At 46.4% G+C, this 22,207-nt stretch overlaps 2 protein-coding genes and 1 long non-coding RNA gene across 18 annotated transcripts in view; 2 read left to right on the top strand and 1 right to left on the bottom strand.

Moving 5' to 3' along the window:
- The window catches only part of spega (striated muscle enriched protein kinase a), a 27,515-nt gene extending 14,817 nt beyond the window's left edge, over positions 1-12,698 (top strand). For 13 of the 16 annotated variants that reach the window (XM_029840855.1, XM_029840859.1, XM_029840858.1 and 10 more), the window contains 31 exons: positions 446-629; positions 728-801; positions 922-1,080; positions 1,172-1,361; positions 1,462-1,691; positions 1,767-1,886; positions 1,965-2,069; positions 2,140-2,346; positions 2,431-2,554; positions 2,659-2,831; positions 2,909-3,021; positions 3,101-3,269; positions 3,343-3,442; positions 3,755-3,955; positions 4,189-4,246; positions 4,320-4,397; positions 4,483-4,655; positions 4,752-4,778; positions 4,864-5,016; positions 5,092-5,134; positions 5,379-5,447; positions 5,610-8,292; positions 8,382-8,549; positions 9,106-9,228; positions 9,593-9,757; positions 9,845-10,451; positions 10,536-10,775; positions 10,867-11,090; positions 11,175-11,250; positions 11,387-11,536; positions 11,617-12,698. In XM_029840855.1, the coding sequence (XP_029696715.1) occupies positions 446-629; positions 728-801; positions 922-1,080; positions 1,172-1,361; positions 1,462-1,691; positions 1,767-1,886; positions 1,965-2,069; positions 2,140-2,346; positions 2,431-2,554; positions 2,659-2,831; positions 2,909-3,021; positions 3,101-3,269; positions 3,343-3,442; positions 3,755-3,955; positions 4,189-4,246; positions 4,320-4,397; positions 4,483-4,655; positions 4,752-4,778; positions 4,864-5,016; positions 5,092-5,134; positions 5,379-5,447; positions 5,610-8,292; positions 8,382-8,549; positions 9,106-9,228; positions 9,593-9,757; positions 9,845-10,451; positions 10,536-10,775; positions 10,867-11,090; positions 11,175-11,250; positions 11,387-11,536; positions 11,617-11,854 (7,424 nt within the window). In that variant the 3' untranslated portion in view covers positions 11,855-12,698. Of the gene's footprint in view, positions 1-210; positions 374-445; positions 630-727; positions 802-921; positions 1,081-1,171; positions 1,362-1,461; positions 1,692-1,766; positions 1,887-1,964; positions 2,070-2,139; positions 2,347-2,430; positions 2,555-2,658; positions 2,832-2,908; positions 3,022-3,100; positions 3,270-3,342; positions 3,443-3,754; positions 3,956-4,188; positions 4,247-4,319; positions 4,398-4,482; positions 4,656-4,751; positions 4,779-4,863; positions 5,017-5,091; positions 5,135-5,378; positions 5,448-5,609; positions 8,293-8,381; positions 8,550-9,105; positions 9,229-9,592; positions 9,758-9,844; positions 10,452-10,535; positions 10,776-10,866; positions 11,091-11,174; positions 11,251-11,386; positions 11,537-11,616 lie in introns of those variants that run through there. The other 3 variants (XM_029840870.1, XM_029840857.1, XM_029840856.1) reach the window with 3 other exon arrangements.
- An 823-nt stretch (positions 12,699-13,521) lies between these two features.
- Positions 13,522-15,030, bottom strand: LOC115250675 (uncharacterized). The gene is made up of 2 exons (XR_003889251.1): positions 14,902-15,030; positions 13,522-13,727 (listed from the first exon to the last, which is right to left on the bottom strand). It is a non-coding gene; the product is annotated as an uncharacterized lncRNA (long non-coding RNA).
- Positions 14,124-22,012, top strand: LOC101066941 (carboxy-terminal domain RNA polymerase II polypeptide A small phosphatase 1). The gene is made up of 6 exons (XM_003966590.3): positions 14,124-14,537; positions 18,810-19,060; positions 19,149-19,205; positions 19,521-19,613; positions 19,688-19,873; positions 20,034-22,012. The coding sequence occupies exons 1-6, from the start codon at positions 14,465-14,467 to the stop codon at positions 20,160-20,162; spliced, it is 789 nt and encodes a 262-aa protein (XP_003966639.1). The 5' UTR covers positions 14,124-14,464; the 3' UTR covers positions 20,163-22,012.
- The last annotated feature ends 195 nt before the right edge of the window (positions 22,013-22,207 follow it).

The raw sequence follows: 22,207 nt of genomic DNA on the forward strand, positions 1-22,207 counted from the left end.
ATGACCAAGCAGTTACTGAAGGTCAAGATGTGGTCGTCTCAGCGAAGGTCGCTGGGCAGCCCAAGCCCATGGTGTATTGGTATGTTTTATGGTCAAGTGCCATCTCTGCAGACACTGGGGAGCTGCTACCTCAGCCCAAAGTCACCTCCCGTTCCCCCACATTAAACCATTGTGACAGCTACTTTACGTTGACCTAGGTTGAGGGACAAAGTCCCAGTGAAGACAATGGGCCGGTTTGCCTTGCGGCAGACAGATGATGGCACCATCGAAATGAGAATCAGCTCGGTTCATAGGTCAGACACAGGGCTTTATGTCTGCAGAATAATCAATGAATATGGAACCAAGCAGGCAGAGTGCAGAGTGGACGTCAGAGGTGAGCAGTGGTGGCTTGGACGGTCTGTTTCATCCTGATTTATCCCCCTGGGGTAACCCTGTGTGTTTACAGGTGCAGGAGAGACAATGCTAATGATCACCAGGGAGGTGACCGATGTAGCGGTTAGGGCTGGCGAGTCGGTCCTGCTTGAGTGTCATGTGGCAGGAGCCCCAGATGTGGATGTCGACTGGCTGTCGAACGGGAAGCTGATCCAGCCGGCACTACTCAACTGTAAAATGCACTTCGATGGCAAGAGGTGACATCAAACATACCAAGATGGTCCGAACGCAAAGCTACAACTTTGATCTCTTTTTCCTCATGATTTTTGGTGTTATTGGAACTATTTTAACACAGGTGCCGCCTGCTGCTGAATTCAGTGCATGAAGATGATAGTGGAAGGTACACGTGCAAGCTGAGCACAGCCAAAGGTGAACGCCAAAGACCGTTGGCATATTTTAGGGCAACAAAACTACAAATTTAACATTTCATCTTGGTCTGCCTCTTCTCGTATTTGCCTTCACTCACTTGAATATGTCTCTCATTCGCAGATGAGTTGACCTCGAGTGCAAACCTGAGAGTCATGCCATCCAGGGAGCCTCTCTTTACCCGTAAACTGGATATCCTGGAGGTCGTTGAAGGCCGCAGTGCCCGGTTTGACTGCAAGGTGAGCGGCTCTCCTGCTCCCCGGGTCACATGGATGCACTTTGGTAAGAATCTGTTTCAAGCTGGTATTTTGTCAGTTAACACCCCCCGCCCCAAATGGCCACAGAGGTTTCATTGTCCATCGTGTTATTGCAGAGACGAAAGTGGAAGAGGGGGAGAAATTCCGCATCCTTCAAGATGGCGGTCGTCACTCCCTCATCATCAACCACGTCAGCAATGACACCGAGGGCTTCTACACTGCAGTCGCCCAGAACATCCACGGAAAGTCTGAATGCACCGCCGAGCTCTACATGCAGGAACAGCGAGCTGCCATCTCCTCTCATATGTAAGAGGAAAAAATCAGATGGAAACGACTGAACCTCCGGGTCACTGAAAGATGGCGACATATTTGTCCTTTCTGAACAATCTGTTCTGCCTTCCGTCAGGGCAAAGATGGAGAAAATGCCATCCATCCCAGAAGAGCCTGAGGTTCTGGAGAGTGAAGTGGAGCGGCGGACCATGCCAGACTTCCTAAAGCCGCTGGCTGATGTGGAGGTTGTTGAGGGCAAAGAGGTGGTGCTGAGGTGTAAGGTAGCCGGCCTCCCGTACCCGACCATCAGCTGGTACCACAACAGCAAACGCATAGAGAGCAGCGAAGAGCGTAAAATGACCCAGCGTAAGCAAATAACTCGCCAATTAGACCACAGTGTGAGGTGTGATGGTCAATAATAAAACTGCTTATGCTCTTCAGACAGGGATGTCCACAGTCTGGTCATCAGGAGCGCTTGCCACGCTCATGGAGGCGTCTACAAGGCCGTCATCTCCAACAAAGTGGGCAAAGCGGCTTGCTATGCCCATCTATATGTCACAGGTATAAAATCACTGTCACATTCATTATTCTGTTTCTGTTACTTTTTTTTTAATCATTCCTATTTTATTATTTTAATAGACATTGTCCCTGAAGCTCCTGATGGTCCTCCAGTGATCGAGACCATTACAGGGAAAACTATAACAATCAACTGGAAGAAGCCAAAGAGGCTCGACCCTTCTCTTGGTGGGTTCTGTGGTTTCTTGTGATAAAAGATAGAGATTTTTGCTGGACTAAAATCCATTTGTGTGTACAGATTCTGGTTCCTTGTTGTACGTGGTTCAGCAGCAGCCTCTGGGCTCCATTCAGTGGTCTGTTGTGGCCTCTAACCTGAAGGAGACCAACTACACCATCACCAATTTGTCCAAAGGAGTACGCTATGCTTTCAGAGTGCTGGCATCCACCGGGAAGACCCTGAGCAAACCGTCTCCTTCCACAGATCTGATCCAGCTTCTGGACCGAGGTACCAAAGCAAAGGGAGGTTGTGGGTTTTCACCACAATTTTAGATGATCTGTTTCACCACGGCATGTTATGGTCCTGCTGCAGGCCCTTATTTAAGAAAAGCACCAATCATTCTGGAGAAACCCGACATTGTCTACGTGGTGGAGAACCAAACGGCGAGCATCAGCATCACACTGAACCATGTGCACGCTGTTGTCACCTGGAAACGGTCAGTTGCTGTCCACCACATGAATTCCCCAGTTAAAGCCGACTGAAGTAGAGAGGTATTTTAAGTTCTACAACAAACATGTTTCAACGTGTTGTCGTCCACAGGAGGGGGGTGGTGTTGACCAGCAAGCCAGGGATGTACGAGATGAGCATGCCAGATGATGACCAACACACCCTGACGCTCCAACGAGTACGCAGCACTGATGTGGGCCAGTTGGTGGTCACGGCGAGCAACCAGTTTGGGAGCGACCTCTGCGCCCTTCAGCTGGCTCTGGCAGGTGGGTTTAGTTAGGGCAAGCAAAGCACCCAATAACCATTTTTGGCACATCATGATTTTATTCTATTCCTGTTACAGTGCGCCCAAAGTTTGAAACAATCATGGAGGATGTGGATGTGTATGTGGGCGAGACGTCACGTTTGGCTGTTGTGGTTGAAGGGAAGCCTGACCCGGATATTCTGTGGTATAAGGTATCACCTTTGGACTCAGCTGTGCCTGTAAGATCAGCCTGTACATTACAACCCATTTTAATGTGATTGCTTTTTGAAGGACGATGTCCTCCTCAAGGAGAGCAGCCACTTCACCTTTGTCTACGATGATCCGGAATATTCTCTGGTCATTCTCAACGCTTGCCCCGAACACTCCGGTGTGTACACCTGCACTGCCAAGAACCTGGCTGGTGCCAACTCCTGCAAGGCTGAGCTGATGGTCCACACAGGTCAGCAGAACAACAACCGCCCATTTACAGCTATGCTAACTAAGCTGAAGATGCATGATGGTACTCCCTGCAGAGAGGAAACAAGAGGCGGAGCCAATGGATGACGAAGGAACCATTCTGAGGAAGATGAGGCATCTTGTGGATTACTATGACATTCACAAAGAGATCGGGCGGTGAGTGTACTTTGATGCTAGTGTGCGTCTGAGCTCTCAAGCGGACAGGGAGGGGTCTGCACCTGTTTACAGATGAGCAATGATTCACACCGGTTAGTGGAGGGAACAAAAACCGTGGACCAAATGCCACAGATATGTTCTTGTCTCTCCACTCTCCTGTTCTACTGAAGGGGAAGGACAAAATAATCAATATTTCATGATGGAATTATATGATCTCCAGTTTTTTTGTGTGTGTGTGCGATCTACTAATGATCGTCTAATCTGCCTTGATTTTATGTTAATAACCCCAAAAGTCTCCCCTCTCTGATGTAGGGGTGCCTTCTCGTACGTGAAGAGGGTAACTCAGAAAAAGGGAAAGGCCGAATTTGCTGCCAAGTTCATGTGTGCACGAGGCAAGAGAAAAGCCCTGGCTCTCAGAGAGATGGAGCTGCTGTCTGAGCTGGACAATGAGAGGATCCTCTATTTCCATGACGTCTTTGAGAAGAAGAACGTGGTGGTGCTCATCACCGAGCTGTATCCTTCCACAGCATTTGAAAAATCAGTCGAGAATGAATCCAATCCACTAATCCTCGTTCCGGGTACCCCTGGAGGCTGGAATGAAGCAGATCACAGATTCTCCTTTCTGACTCATCGCCGATGAGCGAAGTTAACGAAGGATTGGATGTGTGGGAGTTTTCCCCATTTATAATTCATTTGTCACTGCTCCCTTGCTTTCCTTTTTGTTTTTCCTCAACTGCAGTGTGAAGATGTCATGAGGAGCTGCTGGAGCGAATGGCCAAGAAAACAGCAGTCAAAGAGCTGGAGGTTAGCGTATTTGTGCTGACTGCACTGCACCATCCTTACATAATGCTCACGTTCACCCTTTGTTTCTCCTCAGATCCGCTGTAGCATTCAGCAGGTTTTGGAAGGTCTGTGGTACCTTCACAAGAAAAACATTGCCCACCTTGATGTGAAGGTCCGTCTCGCCTGTGACATCATTTAAATGTTTTTTGGGGGGGATTCAGACTCCAGCACTAAACCTTTGGTCTTCCTTCTTCTAGCCTGAAAACATTTTGATGGCAAGTCCTGCGAGCGATCAAATCCGCATATGCGACTTCGGCAATGCGATCAGATTGGACCCGTCAGAAGAGTACTACTGTAAATATGGCACGCCGGAATACATCGCGCCAGAGATCGTGAACCAAACTCCCATCTCCACAGCAACAGACATATGGTGAGCCACCTTCTCTCCAGGGTATAAAATCACAGTGATTCTGCAGCATAATAAAAATGTGCTGAATCATTCTTGGTGTCTCCTGAACCCCCACAGGCCCGTCGGTGTCATCACTTACCTCTGGTATAATCTATTTATTTCATTCATCCAATAAGTGTATTTACAATCTGAATAAAATGGGGGAATCACCACAAAATTTGTATTTCAGCCTGACTGGCGTGTCTCCTTTTGCCGGTGAGAATGACAGAGCCACTGCCTTGAATATCCGGAACTACAACGTGGCGTTTGAGGAGAGCATGTTTTCTGACCTCTGCAGAGAAGCTAAGGGGTTTGTCATCAAGCTTCTGGTGGTGGACAGACTGTAAGCATGTGAGAAATATCTCCGATTGTGTCTCCATATTCTGCAACCTCATACAGAGCTCTTTCACTCTCCCAGGAGGCCCAGTGTTGCCGAATGCCTTCGTCATCCTTGGTTCAAGGTGTGTATTTTCATTTAGGAGATTCACTCAGAATGCCTTAATCTTGGTGTGTAAAAGTGCTGAGTAATGTTTATGTTTGTGTTTACGCGGCCGTCCACAGAGAAATCCAGGTAAACTTCCCATTGAGATGATTACATCTGTCTTATTATGTCTTCTTTCCAGTTGTGAGTGATTAGGACGTCCGGCCACAGCCATTTTCACCCATGCATTAATGTTTTTGTTGACGCTTATCTTTTGTATGCAGCAGTCACCGACAAATAAAAGCATCAACACAGCGATGTTGAAGCAAGTTTTGTCTCGAAGGCGATGGCAGGTCAGCTAACTCCTGATGCTATCAGTTAAACATACTGTATATCTTCCGACCTAATTCATTGAAAATAAGATATGTTTAACTGATTATGATTGTAGGCATTATTATCAATAATTCTGTTGATTCTAAAATGAAAAAAATATTTGATTGCTTCTGTTTTTTTAGCGGTCTCTTATCAGCTATAAATCCAAGATGGTGATGCGGACAATTCCGGAGCTTCTGGATGAGTCATCCAACCATGTCTCCATCGCTGTGGCTCGACATTTAAAGGAAGGCTCCCCGCCACCCTCCTCTTCCTCGGATTCAGATGCAGATGTCGATGAACTTCCTTTTATCCCAATGCCACTTTCAGTAGTTTTTTCAAGTTCCAGGGTCTCCCTTAATGAGATCCCCGGGGATGAAGATGTCACTGCATCACAGATGGGGTACAATGACAGATTTTGTGATAGGACTCGAAAGGCAGATGACACAAGGGTCTCGACGGCCAATCAAAACATCCCACAAGATGAAGAGGCTCAAAATGAGGAGAAAATAGAAAAGGCAAAACGAGCACCCCTCAAGAAAGGATCTAGTGTGGAGTCAGAAGATTCTGAGACAAAAGCCAGGAGGACAACCATGAGGAGAGGCAGTTCCGCAGACTCGGCATTGCTTCTCCATGTTGAATCTGAAGAGGGAAATTCCTCCGGTTCAGAATTGACAAACAAAAGCCTGAAAAAGGCTGTTTCAATGGAGCTCCCCAATCGCAGTCCAAGCCCTGGCCTGGCAAAGATAAGCCAGGAGGAATATGCCCTGAAACTGGAACTAATGAGACAGCGATTGCTCAGAGGAGGAAACGTGGATAAAAAGATGAGCGGTCTTCGTGGGCCATTGTTTGAGACCCTTGGCATAGAAGATGAGAGGAGCACGGGATCCCTTGATCGGAATCTGAGGAGATCCAGAACAGGGCCATCAACACTGGCCAGAGCAGCATCCTCTGAAAGTCCATTGGAGGACAAGCCACAGACGAAACTTTTTCGCAAAAGTGCCTCCTTCAATCAGGGTGATTCAGAACCAATGCCCCTGCATCGCAGGTATGGAGCCCCCTTAGAAATCCCATTAGTTGGAAATGGGAGTCTAGAAGATAAGAAGCTCCAAGAAGCAACCTCAATGTCTGCACTTACAGAGCAAACCACACCGGAATCTGCCTCGCCTACAAAAAAGACCTCTTTCACGTTCCAAAAACCTGAATTGGACCAACAACCAAAGCAGAACAAAGTGAGAGAACTTGATGACACGCACCATGTGAAAAAGAAAGCAGATGGTACTTGGGAGGAAAGGACCAAAACCCAATTGGCAATGGCAGATTATGGAGAATCTGAGGCTAAATCACCTTCTGTAATTACTCCTATAATTGTGATAGAGGAAGATGATGAAGATGAGGAGAGAAAAGACACGCAGGAGTTGTATATTAATGAAAAGGACTATCAGGAAGAGAAAGAAAGTAGAAAAAATAGTAAAATGTCATCGGCATGTGTTGCTCCTTTGTCTGATAAGGCCCAGCCCAGACCAAATACCGTGGATAAAGGAAGTACAAATAGTATAAATTCTACCAACATCCCAGCTCTTCCTGAACATCCGGCAGTGTTTTCCAAGGTAGCAACTATGGTCGGACCTTCAGCATCTGCAATATCTAATTCCACCACCCCTCGCCAGCCTGTGCTGCGGACGGATATCAAAAACATCGACTCGGAGGAGATCTTTGAAGCCCGTTTCAAGAAGCGCGAGTCGTCTTTAACCCGAGGCCTCCGGAAACTGACCAGAAATAAATCAGAAGAGAAGTCACCAACGCTGAGCCGAAAGGGGGCAGACAGGGCCGAGGAGGTTTATAGGCCAGGGCCGAAAGGGGCACCCCTGGAAATGGTATCCAGGGGACTACAGGAAAAATCCAAATCTGTCCAAGATTTGAGAGCAGAGGATAAGGAGCCAGGCCTTGGCCTCATTGGAAGGTTTTCCTTGCGATCCAAGAGGTCATCTTCAACTGATAAGACGGGAGAGAAGCCAAAGGAAGGAAGGCATCCAGATGTTCAGGAATCGGCCGTGAACAAGAGAGTTTCGTGGTCTGTTGGTCGCAGCAAGTCTTTGGATACAAACGAGCCGAGTCGCTCGAAAAGACAACAGGATGAAAGAGAACAAAGAAAAGCTGCTGAGTCATCCGTTTCTGCCATGAGGCAGAAGTTTGAGTCCAAGGTGGCAGAAATATCTGCAAAAGTGAGAACTCAGTCGGCAGACAGGAAGGATAAAGCTACCGTTGGGAGTCAGAAGGATCTGGGACAGAAAGATACAACGAGACTGACTGATTCGCCCATCATGGCAATACGGCACAAGTTTGAGAACAAAGTGGCAGGATTATCCTCAAAAATCCGCAGTCAGTCCGAAGAGAGGAACGATGATCCCGATGGAAAACGGACACCTGTGTTTGCTCGCCATCGCCATTCCCACTCAGAAGGGCGAGGACTAAAGGGAATGGGAATACCTGAGAATCAACTGGCGAAGCAGACCGGCGCCACTGCATCCAAGGATTCGATTGAATCAACTTCCAGCCTCCCGTCTGAAAAAGTCACTGAGAGTGACAGACGGTCAAGATGGGACAGGTGGGGTTTGACCAGGAGTAGGAAAGACAAGACGCCGTCCCAGCCTGATCTGTCCTCATTAACCCACAAAGAGGAACAGCAGTTTATCCGTTCTGCTTCTGATTTTGCCCCTGTGTTCCACATCAAGCTGAAGGACAGCGTCTTATCAGAGGGGGAACCTGTCACTCTGAGCTGTCTCCCAGCTGGAAGTCCACTTCCTAGAATTACATGGAGGAAAGGTAACAGAGTGCCAGTTTATTGGGTTCAGCGAGCTTTGCTATTGATTATTTACTTCATTATTCATTCATTCATTGCGATATTTTCCCAGATCGGAAGCCATTGCAGGTGGATGACAGAATGAGCCTCGTATCCCACCCAGATGGCAGGCAGATCCTCCAGATCATAAAGTCCAACCAGAAAGACGACGGAGTTTACGAATGCGTGGCTACCAACCCCATTGCTACGATCACCACCTCCTGCACATTGTCTGTAGCTTGTAAGTAGCTTGCTGAGTCTGTCGCCACTGAGATATCTTCTAACTAGCTGCAAATTACAGTCGTGCATTCAATTTACAAGCAAATCACAGTCTATATTCTAGCATGTGCCATAGTTATTATTGAATAGCGCGCCAGGATAAATGAATGCCTCACGCTAGATTGAATTTCTGTTTTTAGATTTATAAATATTATACAGAAATGTCATCTGAGGTTTCTCGGCTGAATCAGCTCCGACGACAACAACAACATTTTCATTCTCCCCATGCTGCTGCGGAACAACACACTGATCAGTTTTTGGTTTTCTTCTACTGGAGGATTTATTTCCCATTTATCAGATGCAATCATCTGTGGAGATCAAATGTATTTGTCACGGCTCTTGAAATGCCATTAATCTAAGTCCCTCATCCTGTGTGTCTCCCCCTTCACCACTGAGCAGCTGGACAAAACTGTGTGTCAAATTTCATAAAACTCAAACCATAAATTAGATTATTTTCCAAATTTTCCAAATAACACTGATCAATGCTGTGATGACAGTTTCTGAATGCTCTTTTGAAGCTGTCCCAAAGCGTCCAGGGACCCCTGAAGTTGCCCAGACATACAATAACACAGCCCTGGTGCTTTGGAAGCCGGCAGACACCAAGTCTCCATGCAGCTACACCCTGGAGAAAAATACAGAAGGTGAGCCAGCGTAGTAAAAGTTCCTCATCACCATTTTTAAAACTTTCATTTCAGCACTCTGTTCCTTGTGCCGGTGTACGTCACCACCTAATTTACATTGAACTGCAAGAAATAAGATGCTTCAATAGTTCATACGTACCAAACAATCGTTTTGCTCATTTTGCCTCCAGCCTGTAAAAAAAACTCCACTTCACTTTGACAACACTTCCATCTAGTGGCCAAAGTAGGAAGTATAGCAAGTGTTGCTACGGTCTTTTCTTTTATAAATTATTGTCTTAAAACTTAAAATGTGTGTTAAAACTCGCGTCTCCAAAAATTCAGAAACTTCCAAATTCACTCATTTATCATTTTCCTTTTCTCTCAGGTGACCCTGACTGGACAACCGTGGCCACTGGAGTTACTGACTGTTATTACAATGTCACAGATCTCCCACCTGGTAGCACTCTGAGGTTCCGCGTCACCTGCAGCAACAAGGCAGGACAGGGACCCTCCAGCAACTGTTCTGGTCCCGTGAGTTTGGACCCAGCAGGTATTTTAGGCACAGAATGAAAATGACTGACTGCTGTTGGAGTGTCAAATTTTGAAAATTGGGTGTATGACTGACTGTTTTTCACAGGCGGAGGAGCTACACCTGCCACAATAGAAGTAAAGACAGTTCCAGTTCAACCTCAACCAGTGCCTGAACCTGAAGTGAAACCAGTCCAGAACACCCCCAGAACTGTTATTTCCACTTCCTCCCCTCCAAAAGGTGGAGCTCCACCTCTGTCCCAGACGGAACTCGGTTTGTCTCGACCTCCATCTAGTGCAGAAAACCCGCCCAAACCCAGCAAGGACAGTCAGAAATCCCCCTCGTTTCCCTCATCACCCCTCATTAAAATTCCTCCACCTCTTATCACGCCCAAACCACAGAGTCCAGTCAACGTGGTGTCCCCTCTGACCAAAATACCACCCATACTGCCACCGCCTCCTGTAACCACCCCTTTGACACCAACCAAGCCTGTGGTGCCAACATACGTCCCCGTCACCTCCGTGGTCACCCCCCGCACGGCCCCGACTCCCATCATCTTTTCCCCGCAGGTGCTCCAGACCTCCAGTCTAAGCCCCTTTGTTGATGGGACGACTACGCCAACCAGGGGGACCCCGTCTGGACGAGTGACACCCTCGACTGGGCTGCGTCAGGGAATTCCTCAGAAACCTTACACGTTCCTGGACGAGAAGGCCAGGTGAGGCGTTTTGGACCCATCTGCAGGACTCATCACCTGATTTCACGATCAGGTGCAATAATTACTTTTGATTCTTCGTGTCAGGGGTCGTTTTGGCATCATTCGAGAGTGCCAGGAAAACAGCACGGGTAAAATGTTCATGGCGAAGATCGTTCCCTACACTCAGGAGAACAAACAGGAAGTCCTGAAGGAGTACGAGATCTTGAAAACCCTTCACAGTGACAAAATCATGGCTCTGCACGAAGCATACGTCACGCCGCGCTACCTTGTGCTGGTGGCAGAGTACTGCACAGGCAAAGAGCTTCTCCACAGCCTCATCGACAGGTGAGAGCTAGCGTTGCCGTCAACTTTATTTTAAATACAGGCCGATCCTCCTGCCTGTTTAGTAACAGATATGCGTCTCTGCTCCTGAAAGGTTCCGCTACACTGAGGATGATGTCGTGGGCTACCTGGTGCCGATATTGCAGGGAGTGGAGTACCTCCACAGCCGGCGTGTCCTCCACCTGGACCTGAAGCCAGACAACATCATGGTGACCAATCTCAACGCCATCAAGATTGTGGACTTTGGGAGCGCTCAGAGCTTCAACCCGCTCAGCCTCAAGCAAAAGGACTCGAGGACAGGAACTCTGGAGTACATGGGTGAGGCGGGGGTCTTCTGTCTTAGAGTCCGTGTGGTTCCCCTGTTGATGCTAATTGTGTTTTCTTTCCTCGACACGATCGAAGCTCCTGAGGTAATCAAAGGTGAAGTAGTCGGTCCTCCTGCGGATGTTTGGACCATCGGCATCATTACTTACATCATGTAAGAGTTCATGTATGCTTAGACACACTCTCTCCAGCGAAAACCTGTTAAAAACAAACTTATGTTTGAGCTTCTGGAGCTAAAATTTCCAACTCGGAATCCTCTTGACTCTTCAGACTTCTCTATTTCTAAACAGGCTCAGTGGTCGACTCCCCTTCGAAGATAAAGATCCTCGACAGGTGGAGTCGAAGATCCTGGCTGCAAGGTTTGACCCGAGCAAACTTTACCCCAACGTGTCTCAAAGCGCCTCTGCCTTCCTCAAAAAGATGCTGAGCAGTTACCCTTGGTGAGGCATCTTCCTGGATCAGGGAGCATCTGATTCAGAGCCAGTTTGTGCGGTGTTGATATTCTCGTTGCCGTTTTCAGGGCTCGTGCGGCAACCAGAGACTGCTTCGCCCAAGCCTGGCTGCAAGACTCCTACCTGATGAAGCTCAAGCGTCAGACTCTCACCTTCACCTCTAGCCGGCTCAAGGAGTTCCTGGCGGAGCAGCAATCCTGCCGCTTGGAGGGCGCCACCAAGCACAAGGTGCTGCTGCGCACCTACCAGAGCACGCCACGGTCCCCGCTGGCTGGCTCCACGCTTCACGTTCCCAGCCCCAAGTGACAAGCTGAGGGGATGCTAAAATCTGGTTATGTAACCCAAAACAGCTGGGATTCTGATTAAACATCATGAACGCTGAAAGGACATTAGATGTGATTTTTTTTCCCCCCACGTGCACCGTTTCTTTATCATATTTTCCCGATATTGCACAATAACCTTAGTTTCTCGAAACTCGGCACGAATATAACGGATGATCGGCACTAAATTTAGTCGGAAACATGAATGTACCATGATTGAAGCTGCTAATGTATAACTGTTTGCATTTACTTAAGAAATTTGAAGGTCGAATTTGTTTTTTCTTGAAACTGTTTACTTTTTTTCATGTTAATTTATTTGCATGTGTGTGCACAGCATTTTGAACTCATTGAGAATTAGCGTTGCAAAAATAATAATAATAATGAAACTAAGGGGGGTCTTTGTGATTGGTGTCGATTAGAACACTCTTAGGATGATCATAGAATTGTTTTTTGGTGTCACTTGTTCCATGGTGAAAGCTGAGCCGTAACAGCTTGGACAGAGCCTACGTTTTTTTATCAGAAACATGACAAACTGGTGAATTGCTGTGGTCCTGAATGTCAGTTTTTAGGGTTAATCGGATCGTCCAGTCAGTGCCTAAATGTCTCCAAATGATGACCTTGGATAGCAGCATATAGGTTCTTAGGAACACGTGTACGCGTCTCCACAGCACAGGCAGAACTTAATGTAACAATAGTCTTGTGTAACGATCGATCACGTAATCGTTTTTGTATGAATTCAGACCGTCGAGGCTTTGTAAATGTACCAATTTGCGGTGTTTTTATGTGGAAAATGTTTTTAAGAGCTAGTATGTAATAAACTGTTGATACAATTGCCTGCAGTTTTTTGTTCGTTTTAAAAAAATAAAATAAAGCTGTTTATTGTTCACCAAATTTATAAAAACAAAACCAGTTATTATGAAAGAACTTGTTTTTTTTCATATTTCTGAATCAGAATTTCCTATTTCTATCTGTTGTAAAATCGCTCCACTGGTATTTACTAGTAGCCACGTGAGCTTCAGTTATTTTAGTCAAATTCAACGATTCAGTGATAAAACATTAACATTCCTGATTTCTTTGCATTTTAATACTATTTCTTATCCTGATGGTCTGATTGTCTTGTGCATAAACAATCTGCAACAATCTTTCATTGAGATGTGCATAATTACCTCCTCAAGGTCGGAGGTCATGTAATCACTGGCATGTTTGACTTTTATCAAATAACTCAAAAATGTTAAGTATGGATTTTCATGAAGTTCTCAGGAAATGCTGATAATGGGCCAAATGTTCTGGATTCCGAAGGGACTCTGAACACTGATTTCCCAACAATCAAGACCAAGTGGCTTTGATCATGAAACAACCTAGTATATTATGTAAGCTTGTATTGCTGCTACTTATATACAGTACAATACAATATATATGGTACTGTACAGGCATGAGTTTCAATATGTGGGGAAATGGGGAAATAGGGACCTGCATGATGGAGGTCTGTGATGGAGTTTTTTGGGTTTTTTTTCTTGTTGAAACCTACTGTTTGTTTAAAAATATTTTACTCTTTAAAATATGTCACCACATTCCATCAATTGCCAACTAACTTCGAGGGTAATTAACCAACTTATCGAATGACAGCAGGAAAACAACATTTTGGAAGATTTATTTTTTTTTATTACCACGATTTAAGAAGGTGCTAAACTTTGTGTCCTTTCAACTGTTGTCCCCGTCCTTCCTGCCAAATATATGTTGGGGGGCGGAGGGAAACGCAGACTTCGCTTGTGCGACGGTTCCTTGAGGAGTCAGTTTCAAGGGGGCCCAAACTGGGCGTTTCTTCGCAGTTGGATCTGAAAACATGCTCTGTTGAGCAACTGTTTACAAACAAACTGTTAAAGTAACGCATCATTCATCGGTAATCCAGTTGAAGTCGATTATCTGCTGAGTAAAGATCCCAACAAATCTATCGAAACGTGCAACTTGAGATCCTAACAGCTCAAAGTTAGCTTTAGCTGCGGTGATTGCAGCGATGCATCGCCTTCGCTCACTTGTCACGTTAAATCAACCGCTTTCGTGCCAACTGAGATGTAGTTTTTCGCAATGCACCTTTCTACCTGTCATTTGTGCCTGTAAAACCTCTGCTCGGTCTAGCCTGTTGGCGTTAGCTAAGTTTTGGACGAAGTTTGCCGTGAGATACTTTTAGGGACCGTCGTCAAAGTTTTAGACGTCAGGGGAGGGCGTAACTGTCCACGTCCAGTCCCTCTCTGCGCCACTTTAAGTGAAATGGGAAGCCTTGAAACCTCCATGTTTGTATCTTGAAATCGCGAGCGCAGCCGAGCACCATATTGAAATCAAAGTTGCCATATCCTTAACAAATGTTGTTCAACTTTGACGCGTCAACTTTTTTGGCGGCTTCGCGAGCGCTCGACGGCGGCCGGGCTGAAATGGCCTCGCTCTAGGCGACCTGTTGCGCTGTTTTCCGCGGCGCTTTGGCTTCGCTGCGTTTTTTTCCACCGTGAGCGTAAACTTCGGTTTTAATGCAGCTCCGAGTCGCCGAACTATCCGTAACTTTAAAGCTTGAAGTTAGAACAGCGGAGAAGACGTGGATGTGATGGACAACCCGTCCTCAGTGATCACCCAGGTCAGCCGGGATGAGGAGGCGAGTAAAGCGGCACCAGATCGGGGTGAGTCCTTTTATTTTTGTCCCACTCAAAAAAAAAAACTTTCGCCAACTCTGAGCGTTACAACTGAGAAACTTCGCTTTGGCCTGCTTAGTTGCGGCGACACAGACGCCAGAATGGTTTACTTTGCACGCCGGGTAACTTTAATAACTTTGAAGTGTCACGGTTTGACGGTTCTGCAAAGATTATTATGGTCGCGGCCCTTTGGCCTGTGATGAAAGTGGCGGAAGTGACGTCAGAAAGCCGTCCAGGCGGGAGTGTGTTGTTATTACGAGCGTTGAAACATTATAATAACCAAAAACCAACCAAAAAACCCTAGTTCTGTTTATTTTTCATGCGTTATTATACATCCTCTTGAATTGTTTACCTGCCCAGTGAGGCTCTGTTATCTTGTTATCAGTTGCGTTTTTTCTGTCGCTGCAGTATCGAAATGCAGGTTACTGAATAATCCGCTGGCCTGACTGTCATCACCCCTGAGAAAACGCTGTCGTCAAACCTTTTTTCTCTCTTGTTGCTCACTCCCGTGGACGTGAGGCGAGGACCTCGGTGGTGGCACGGCCCTGCGCGCCTCAGGCTGTCCAATGATGAGCGGGTCAGCGGTGGTAACCGTGTAGTAGCGGTTACGTAATAGCGCCCCCATGCTTTGGTTCACATATTAACCAGAGGGGTCACTTAGCTGGTGTTTCCATGGCACTCTGCACTGAAACCGCGTTTTTTTTTTTTTCTGTCATTTTATAAGGAGTATTTGCCGATACTGAGTCCTGTCCTGATACTTTAGCAATGCAGGAAAAGAACACATCTTTTTTTTTTTAAGAAATGTTCTTGTTTTGTAACCTGAAAACCAAAAGTTGTTTTGTAACCTGAGAATTACGTAAGTAGAGACGCGTTTTCCATGTAAATGCCCTAATCCGTTCCAAGCCCCCAAAAATTCAGACATAATTTTTTTTTTTAAATCATAAAAATGCATCAAAACATGTAACAAATACATGTTACAATTAGATTACCACACAATAAATGTAGGAATTCAGTGCAAGGCTTCTCCAGGAACAAAATGAACTTTATTACAGGCTAATCTTACATTAGCCGTCATTACCAGCAATGAACGTTAACACTAGTGGTAACACCGCCATCTAATGGACAAACATTCGAACTACAACAATAAATCCTGGTTACGGCCATATTCTTTGGCCAGATCAACCAAACGCATCCCTTTTTCATGCTTTTCTATTATTTCTTGCTTTGTTCGTATGGACAAAAAGGCTCTCTTCTTCTTCTTTTCTTCTTTTTCACTCTTATCCATCACTTTCCTGGGGTCCATAGCGAATAAAAGTTAAACGGAGACGACGCTGGGACACACACACCTGTAAATATTGACGTCCCTCCTAGCCAATGGGATGACAGGAAGATGCTAGGCGATAGCCAATGGCAGAGCAGCTACTAGGATGTTTGCGTTCGCTAAACTCCACGAGCTGCGAGTAGCAGCGGTAGTGTATTTTCTTTCTTTCGTAACGAGGAAATATTTTCCCGTTGAGACGTTTCGTAACCTGAAAATTCCGCATGTAGAGACGTTCGTCAGTAGAGGTCCCACTGTATATGCAACACTATTGAGTTGTAGTTATAGCACCACCTAGTGGTGACAGGAAACTACCCGCTTTGAGCACTTGGAAAAAGTTGTTAAACTTTTTGCATGAGTCAGAACTGTTGAAGAATCCAAGACCATTGAAGTTGTCACTAAAAATGCAGGTATTTTAATTGCACGAGGGCGTGCCCAACGCTGCCTGCGGCTCTAGTTGTTATGGGGATCAAAAGTAGAAAAACCTGCCATTTTATCATAAATAAGTATCTTATAGCCATATCATTTAGTTCCGTTTAAGTAAGCCTCTTTTCTGAAATGAACAAAGGTGTCGAAAGAATCAAATATCAGACAAAAGTACTTCGGTTGGCTTTGTGTCTGCCTACATGGACTCAAATTGTGCTGCTTAACTCTCAGGTGCCGAACCTTGTTTGGCACGTGCGCATTTCTCCTTCCCACCACACCGAATCCCCATCCTGCCGACACTGCGTGTTGCTGTAGCATCGGCGATCCCGATCTTTTCCACCCAATTCCGATCAAAACTGTTGCGATGACCCCACAGTTGTCGTCAAGCATGTTGACAAAATGAAAACTCGGGATTGTCTCAGCTGATTGCGTTAGCCTTGGTTCGCTGCCTCACGTGATTGCGTTGTGAGGCAAGATTTTTTGGCAACACCGGGGTCAAAGGTTAAAAAACAGGCAGGAGAGCGCGTACTGTTGCTGCTTTTCCAGACGTCTATAAAAGGCAACATGATTTTTGCCAGTTCATCATTCACCACTAATTATGGCATTCATGGCTTGTGTAACCCGACCTCAAACTGTGTGGCGGCATGCTCGCGCACAAGCCTGTCAGTCAGGCAGGAGACTCTTTCCATCTTTTTTCCCCCTTTGAAACGACAGATATCAACTGGTAAAGGTTCTGCCTCCATTCTTGGTCCATTTCGTTGCGCTTTTTTCCTGCGATGTGGGAAAACGTATCAAAGACATGAGTCCAGAGACACACACATTCCTGTTTAGGTGCATGAATGAGGTCTGTTGCTTTTCTCAGGCTTCAGAAGGACCTTTGTTGCCTGACATTTTGAGGACCTTCCAGAGGTTTTTTTCTGGAGGAGGAGCACGTCATCTCTGACTCGGTCGTGTCGTTTTTATCCTGAAATGGCCTCGTGGTTACGCGTCGTGACCCGTGACCTGAGGACATTGACATTTGAGGAGCCTTAGCATTTTAGCACGCGTCAGCCTGCCAGGCACGTTCTTCCTGGACCAGAGCTGGTGGCTGTCAAACGAGAGGCTGCAAAGCTCATATCAACACCAGACAGAATGCTAGCAAAGCAATAGCGACCTTTTCAAACTTCAAACATCTCTGGCAGTCGGCCACCAGCTGCAGAGTGAATCAAAAATGGGAGCTCACACGTCATTTAGACAACGCAGGCGTGAAAGGCGATAACGTAATGGAATGTATCGTTTTCGTCCCACACTCGTGTCATTCCTAAGTGCTTCCTCCTCCGTTTTGAGCAGGATTTTATCCCAATTCGTATCCATTATGACCTTTTGGAACCTGTCAACATGGCAGCACACGTTTGCTTCGTCTGGGGGCTGCTGCACCGCCCCCCCAAGCCTGCGAACGTTAAATTTTGAGGTTAACATCTGACGGCTGTTTTATCTTTGTTTTACAAACAGCTGTTGGTGGGTTGTTACACAGCGCAAACCACAACTTAAGATCCTTCAAAATGACAGACTTGAGAACATGAAAAAACTGCCATTTTTATTATTTTAGTGCCGCTTTTTTAGTGGCTTCGACTCCTCTTTTCAAAATGTAATTTACGAAGGGAGGGAGTCTAAGTCGGAGGGAGTGAAATTAAGATGAAGTCTAACAGGTATAATTGAATAATGGAGCAGTCGCCTTGATGACCAGGCGGTTTTGAGTGTCATAATAGCATCGGGACGCTATCGAGGGTGTTTACATGTCTGTTGTTACATGTTGTTCAAACAAACAAAACTCCTCTTTAGCTGACAGTAAGACAACCACTAGGTGGAGCCACTGTGTCTTGTTGGTAAATAAAAGTTTGCATGTGGACGTGAGATCCACCGTTCTCCTCTGCGAAAACTTTAAATCCACTTCCGAAGTCTCTCACTTTGCTAAAACCTGGTGGTATGCAACTTCCTCCGCTGATACCCGTCTGTTTCCTCTTCCTGTTTTGGCCGGAGCTCGGCGGGGGCCACCACAGGGTCAGTTGAGGTTTGAATCCACAAATGCAGTAGGAGGGCATGAGAGACGGGGAATGAAAGGGGCGTGAGAGATGCACAACAGAGGCCTGTGTGTTGGTAAAACAGTCACGTCTGGACACAGAGGGAGCGCAGTCGGTGCACGAAGAGGCTGAGACAAAGTCCAGCCCAGCACAACCAAATGTAACCCAAAAGCGCCCAAAGGTCATTACTTCTGCACCATTTCAAAATAAAAGTTTACTGTCTTGGCAGTGTATTCAAGGTCTGAAATGGCGGCGTCATCTTCGCGACAGATCCTGTCTGGTCGTGTGCGGCGCCGCGGTGCACGCCCCCGCTAGGATCTGTGGTCATGACACAAATATGAGGAAGGTTTCAGCGCATTCATCTGAGTGGAACATGTCGTTGCTGCGTCTTGGCGTAGGTTCCCTGATGTCTCCGCAACATTTCCTCATCCAGGTTGTTGTCTTCTTCTCCTGCAGGTTCTTCGCCCGCCGTCTCCACCAAGAAGCCCCGCAGCAGGGGCTTCTTCTCCAGCTTCTTCTGCTGCCTGTGTCGGGACCAGCCCGACCCCCAGCCGGTCAACAACAATGCCCCCCTGCTGGTCGAGGAGAACGGAACCGTCTCCAAGGTCCAGGTGAAGCCACTACTGCCTCCAGCAAAGTCAAAAGACTCTGGGAAGATCTGTGTGGTCATTGATCTGGATGAGACTCTGGTCCACAGCTCCTTTAAGGTTAGAGACTTGTGTCATGTATTGGAATGGTAACTGTTCCAGCACAGCTGTGTCTCTGCGATGACAACACTTCTCGCCTTCCTAACAGCCAGTGAACAACGCAGATTTCATCATTCCAGTGGAAATAGATGGAACGGTGCACCAGGTAATGTTCACGTCTCCACTCTACGAGTCTCTTCCCTCTCGGGTCTGGTGTTTTTGAGGCATTTCGGAGGATGACCGCGACACCATGGGTCTGGGCCTGATTCAAGTAATCCAGGATAGGTTTGTTCAGACAAGCGTAGCCTATTCTGGACGACTTGGTTCAGGAACGCTGCCCGCAGCCACAGGCGCCACGGGAAACTGGAAAAAATGAAGGAAGAGCAGAAACATTCCAGCGTTAATGCGGCAGCGGAATGTTGGGAAATCTATAGAGCGTCTTTACAGAGTGAACGTGATGAACCAGAAGTGTGTCCTGTAGGTGTACGTGCTGAAGCGGCCCCACGTGGACGAGTTCTTGAAGAGGATGGGAGAACTGTTTGAGTGTGTCCTCTTCACAGCCAGTTTAGCCAAGGTGAGAGACTCAGCCCACCCAACCCCCCCCACCCCTAATGTGCCGTGAATTAACCAACATGTCTGTGACCTCAGTACGCAGACCCCGTATCTGACCTCCTGGATAAGTGGGGGGCTTTCCGTTGCCGCCTCTTCCGCGAGTCCTGCGTCTTTCACCGGGGTAATTATGTCAAAGACCTGAGCCGCTTGGGTCGCGACCTCACGAAGGTCATCATCGTAGACAACTCCCCCGCCTCCTACGTCTTTCACCCCGACAATGCAGTAAGTGTGTGAGGGAGTTGATGCCACTGTGAGCTTGACCTTTGACCTATGAACACCAAGTTTATACTGGAGACCAGAAATAAAAATGCTCTTTTTCTGCCCGTAAATTAGCTTTTACAATTTAGAAAAACAGCTGCTGATGAGGCCCGTTTGTCAATAGGTGCCCGTGGCCTCGTGGTTCGATGACATGTCCGACACTGAGCTGCTGGACCTCATTCCCTTCTTTGAGAGGCTGAGCAAAGTGGACAACATCTATACAGTCCTGAAGCAACAAGGGACCACAAGCTAACGGCGCTCAGCTTGTCATCTCAGCTCCGAACAAAAAAAAAAACACATTCACAGTAAAGTTGCACTCACCGGCTCCCACCTGAGAAAACTGCTCCGTGGTTGCCAGAACCTTCACCTTACCCGGATCCTGTCTGGGAGCCTCCAGCGATTTTAATGCGCCATCACTGCCATCTACTGGTCAAAGAGAGAACTGCTTGAAATTTGCCTTTCCTCCCCACCAGCCTGCCATGAACCAGCTGATGTGGATCAGCGTTTTTTCTTATTTTCTTTTTTTGAGGACATTTTAAAGGTGCCAGAGAACCTACAGCAGCAGACGCCTGCAGCCACAGAGCCAGTAACGGACACAGTTTGATCATGCAAGCGAGGCAGGAATCGAGTCTGGAATCAGGTAAAATGGAATATTTAGAAGCGGGAAGCATAGCGATCCTGGCACCAAATGTGCCTGGATTTTAAATAAACGGTGTAAAACAAATTAATACTGTGGGATGCTGTGATTGGATATTTCTGAATGGTGACAATGTTATGCATGTTTAAACCCTAACAGGTTGTAATGTCAAATAATCAGTCGTTAGATTAACTAATAACAAATAATAGGACAGCAAAGTTGTTCTTCAGCTCCTTCAATTTGAGCACATTTGCCCAACAATTAAAAGAAATAATTTGGACTCTCATTTATAAATGATGCAAATTAGACCCACAAAAATTGATTTTTATAACTTTCTGGTCATGGCCTGGGAAGTATTTTTTTGGAAAACCCAGTCGGACAAGGAGCAGCTTCCATCTTTGGCGTACGGCCGTTGTGCAACAAAGGTCGACAGAATGGTGTAAAAAAAAAAAGTTTGGTTCCTTGCATGTTTGGTTCTGAAAAGGTTTCATTTCGACGGTACACGATGACGCGAAGCCTTAAAACGATGTCATCTATGAAAGATGAGTATTACATCAGAAACCCGGATTGAGTCGGAAGGTCGTGCCTCTCACATCGTATCCCAGTGCAGCTATGTGGTGTTCAGGAACGGTGAAATCCAGGGTTGGTGGAACAGTTAGCAAATCAATCTCTTGGACCAGAGTGGGCGGGGCGGGGGCGTGGCCTGGGGCGAGGGCGTGGCCTGCAGCAGCCCATTCAACTGTTGTTCCCCACGTGCGTTGACAATGGTGACGTTTATAAATGAATCGGCGCATTTGACGCAGAGCCTTGAGCTCGACAAGGGCGGGGTGATTATTAAATCCACCATCTTGAGAGCTATGACTTTATTTTTCTATGTTTAAAAAGTGACTGTCAATCAAATCTCTCTCCTAATAGTACTGATTTGTCTGTTTTGCCCAGGACGGGGCCTCTGGTAGAGTATTCGTAGTCCCTTCTTTCTGTTTCTTGCAGTAGGCCTAGAGATCTGGACGAGAAACGCCAGCAAATGGCTGAAGAAATGGTATGTTACTGTTGACGGCACATAATTGGTCTGTTTGAGTCGAGTCGTGATTTGTCTCCACTGGGGTTTTAGTGCTGTTCATTTGCTCTGGCAAACAGTGTTGACAGGAATGCTGACTGCATTCACGTGTGTCACTCTAGGGTCCCGTTCACTGATACTGTACATCTCCACGTTCAGTAGATATGTATATTTTGTTTTGCACAGTTAATAAAGCAAACAAATGTTCATTAATATATGGAATATTCATGTGGCTGTACTCATGATTGAATAGGTGTAACCTGTTTTTGTTGTTTTCATCATACCAAATTATATGACTTGTATGTAACAACGCACCCCCTCTACCCCCCCCCCCCCCAAGTTAAACATTCTTGCGTATTTCATCTTCCCAAGAACATGAATAAAATCAGTTTTTCTGTTCTAAATTGAATCTGTGGTCCAGTGTGGACTTTTATTGATTGTTACTTTAGTCTCACTTCAGATGTGGTTTGAATAAATATTCACACGGGTTCCGTAATCAATGAGGCAAAAGCGACAAATACAATCTGGATTGAGTTAGCGGTTGTAGAGGTGATTTTCTTTATTTTTAAACATTTTTATGAATGTTCAGTCTCTGAAAACTGCT

Source organism: Takifugu rubripes, chromosome 8 (assembly GCF_901000725.2).
Source record: "Takifugu rubripes chromosome 8, fTakRub1.2, whole genome shotgun sequence".
In the NCBI taxonomy this organism is placed as follows: domain Eukaryota; kingdom Metazoa; phylum Chordata; class Actinopteri; order Tetraodontiformes; family Tetraodontidae; genus Takifugu; species Takifugu rubripes.

Excerpts from the sequence above, each read along its gene's own strand:
- LOC101066941 (XM_003966590.3), top strand. The coding sequence starts at position 14,465 with ATGGACAACCCGTCCTCAGTGATCACCCAGGTCAGCCGGGATGAGGAG. Across the intron at positions 14,538-18,809 it reads TAAAGCGGCACCAGATCGGG|GTTCTTCGCCCGCCGTCTCC; the intron begins GTGAGTCCTTTT and ends CTTCTCCTGCAG. Across the intron at positions 19,614-19,687 it reads TCACAGCCAGTTTAGCCAAG|TACGCAGACCCCGTATCTGA; the intron begins GTGAGAGACTCA and ends CTGTGACCTCAG.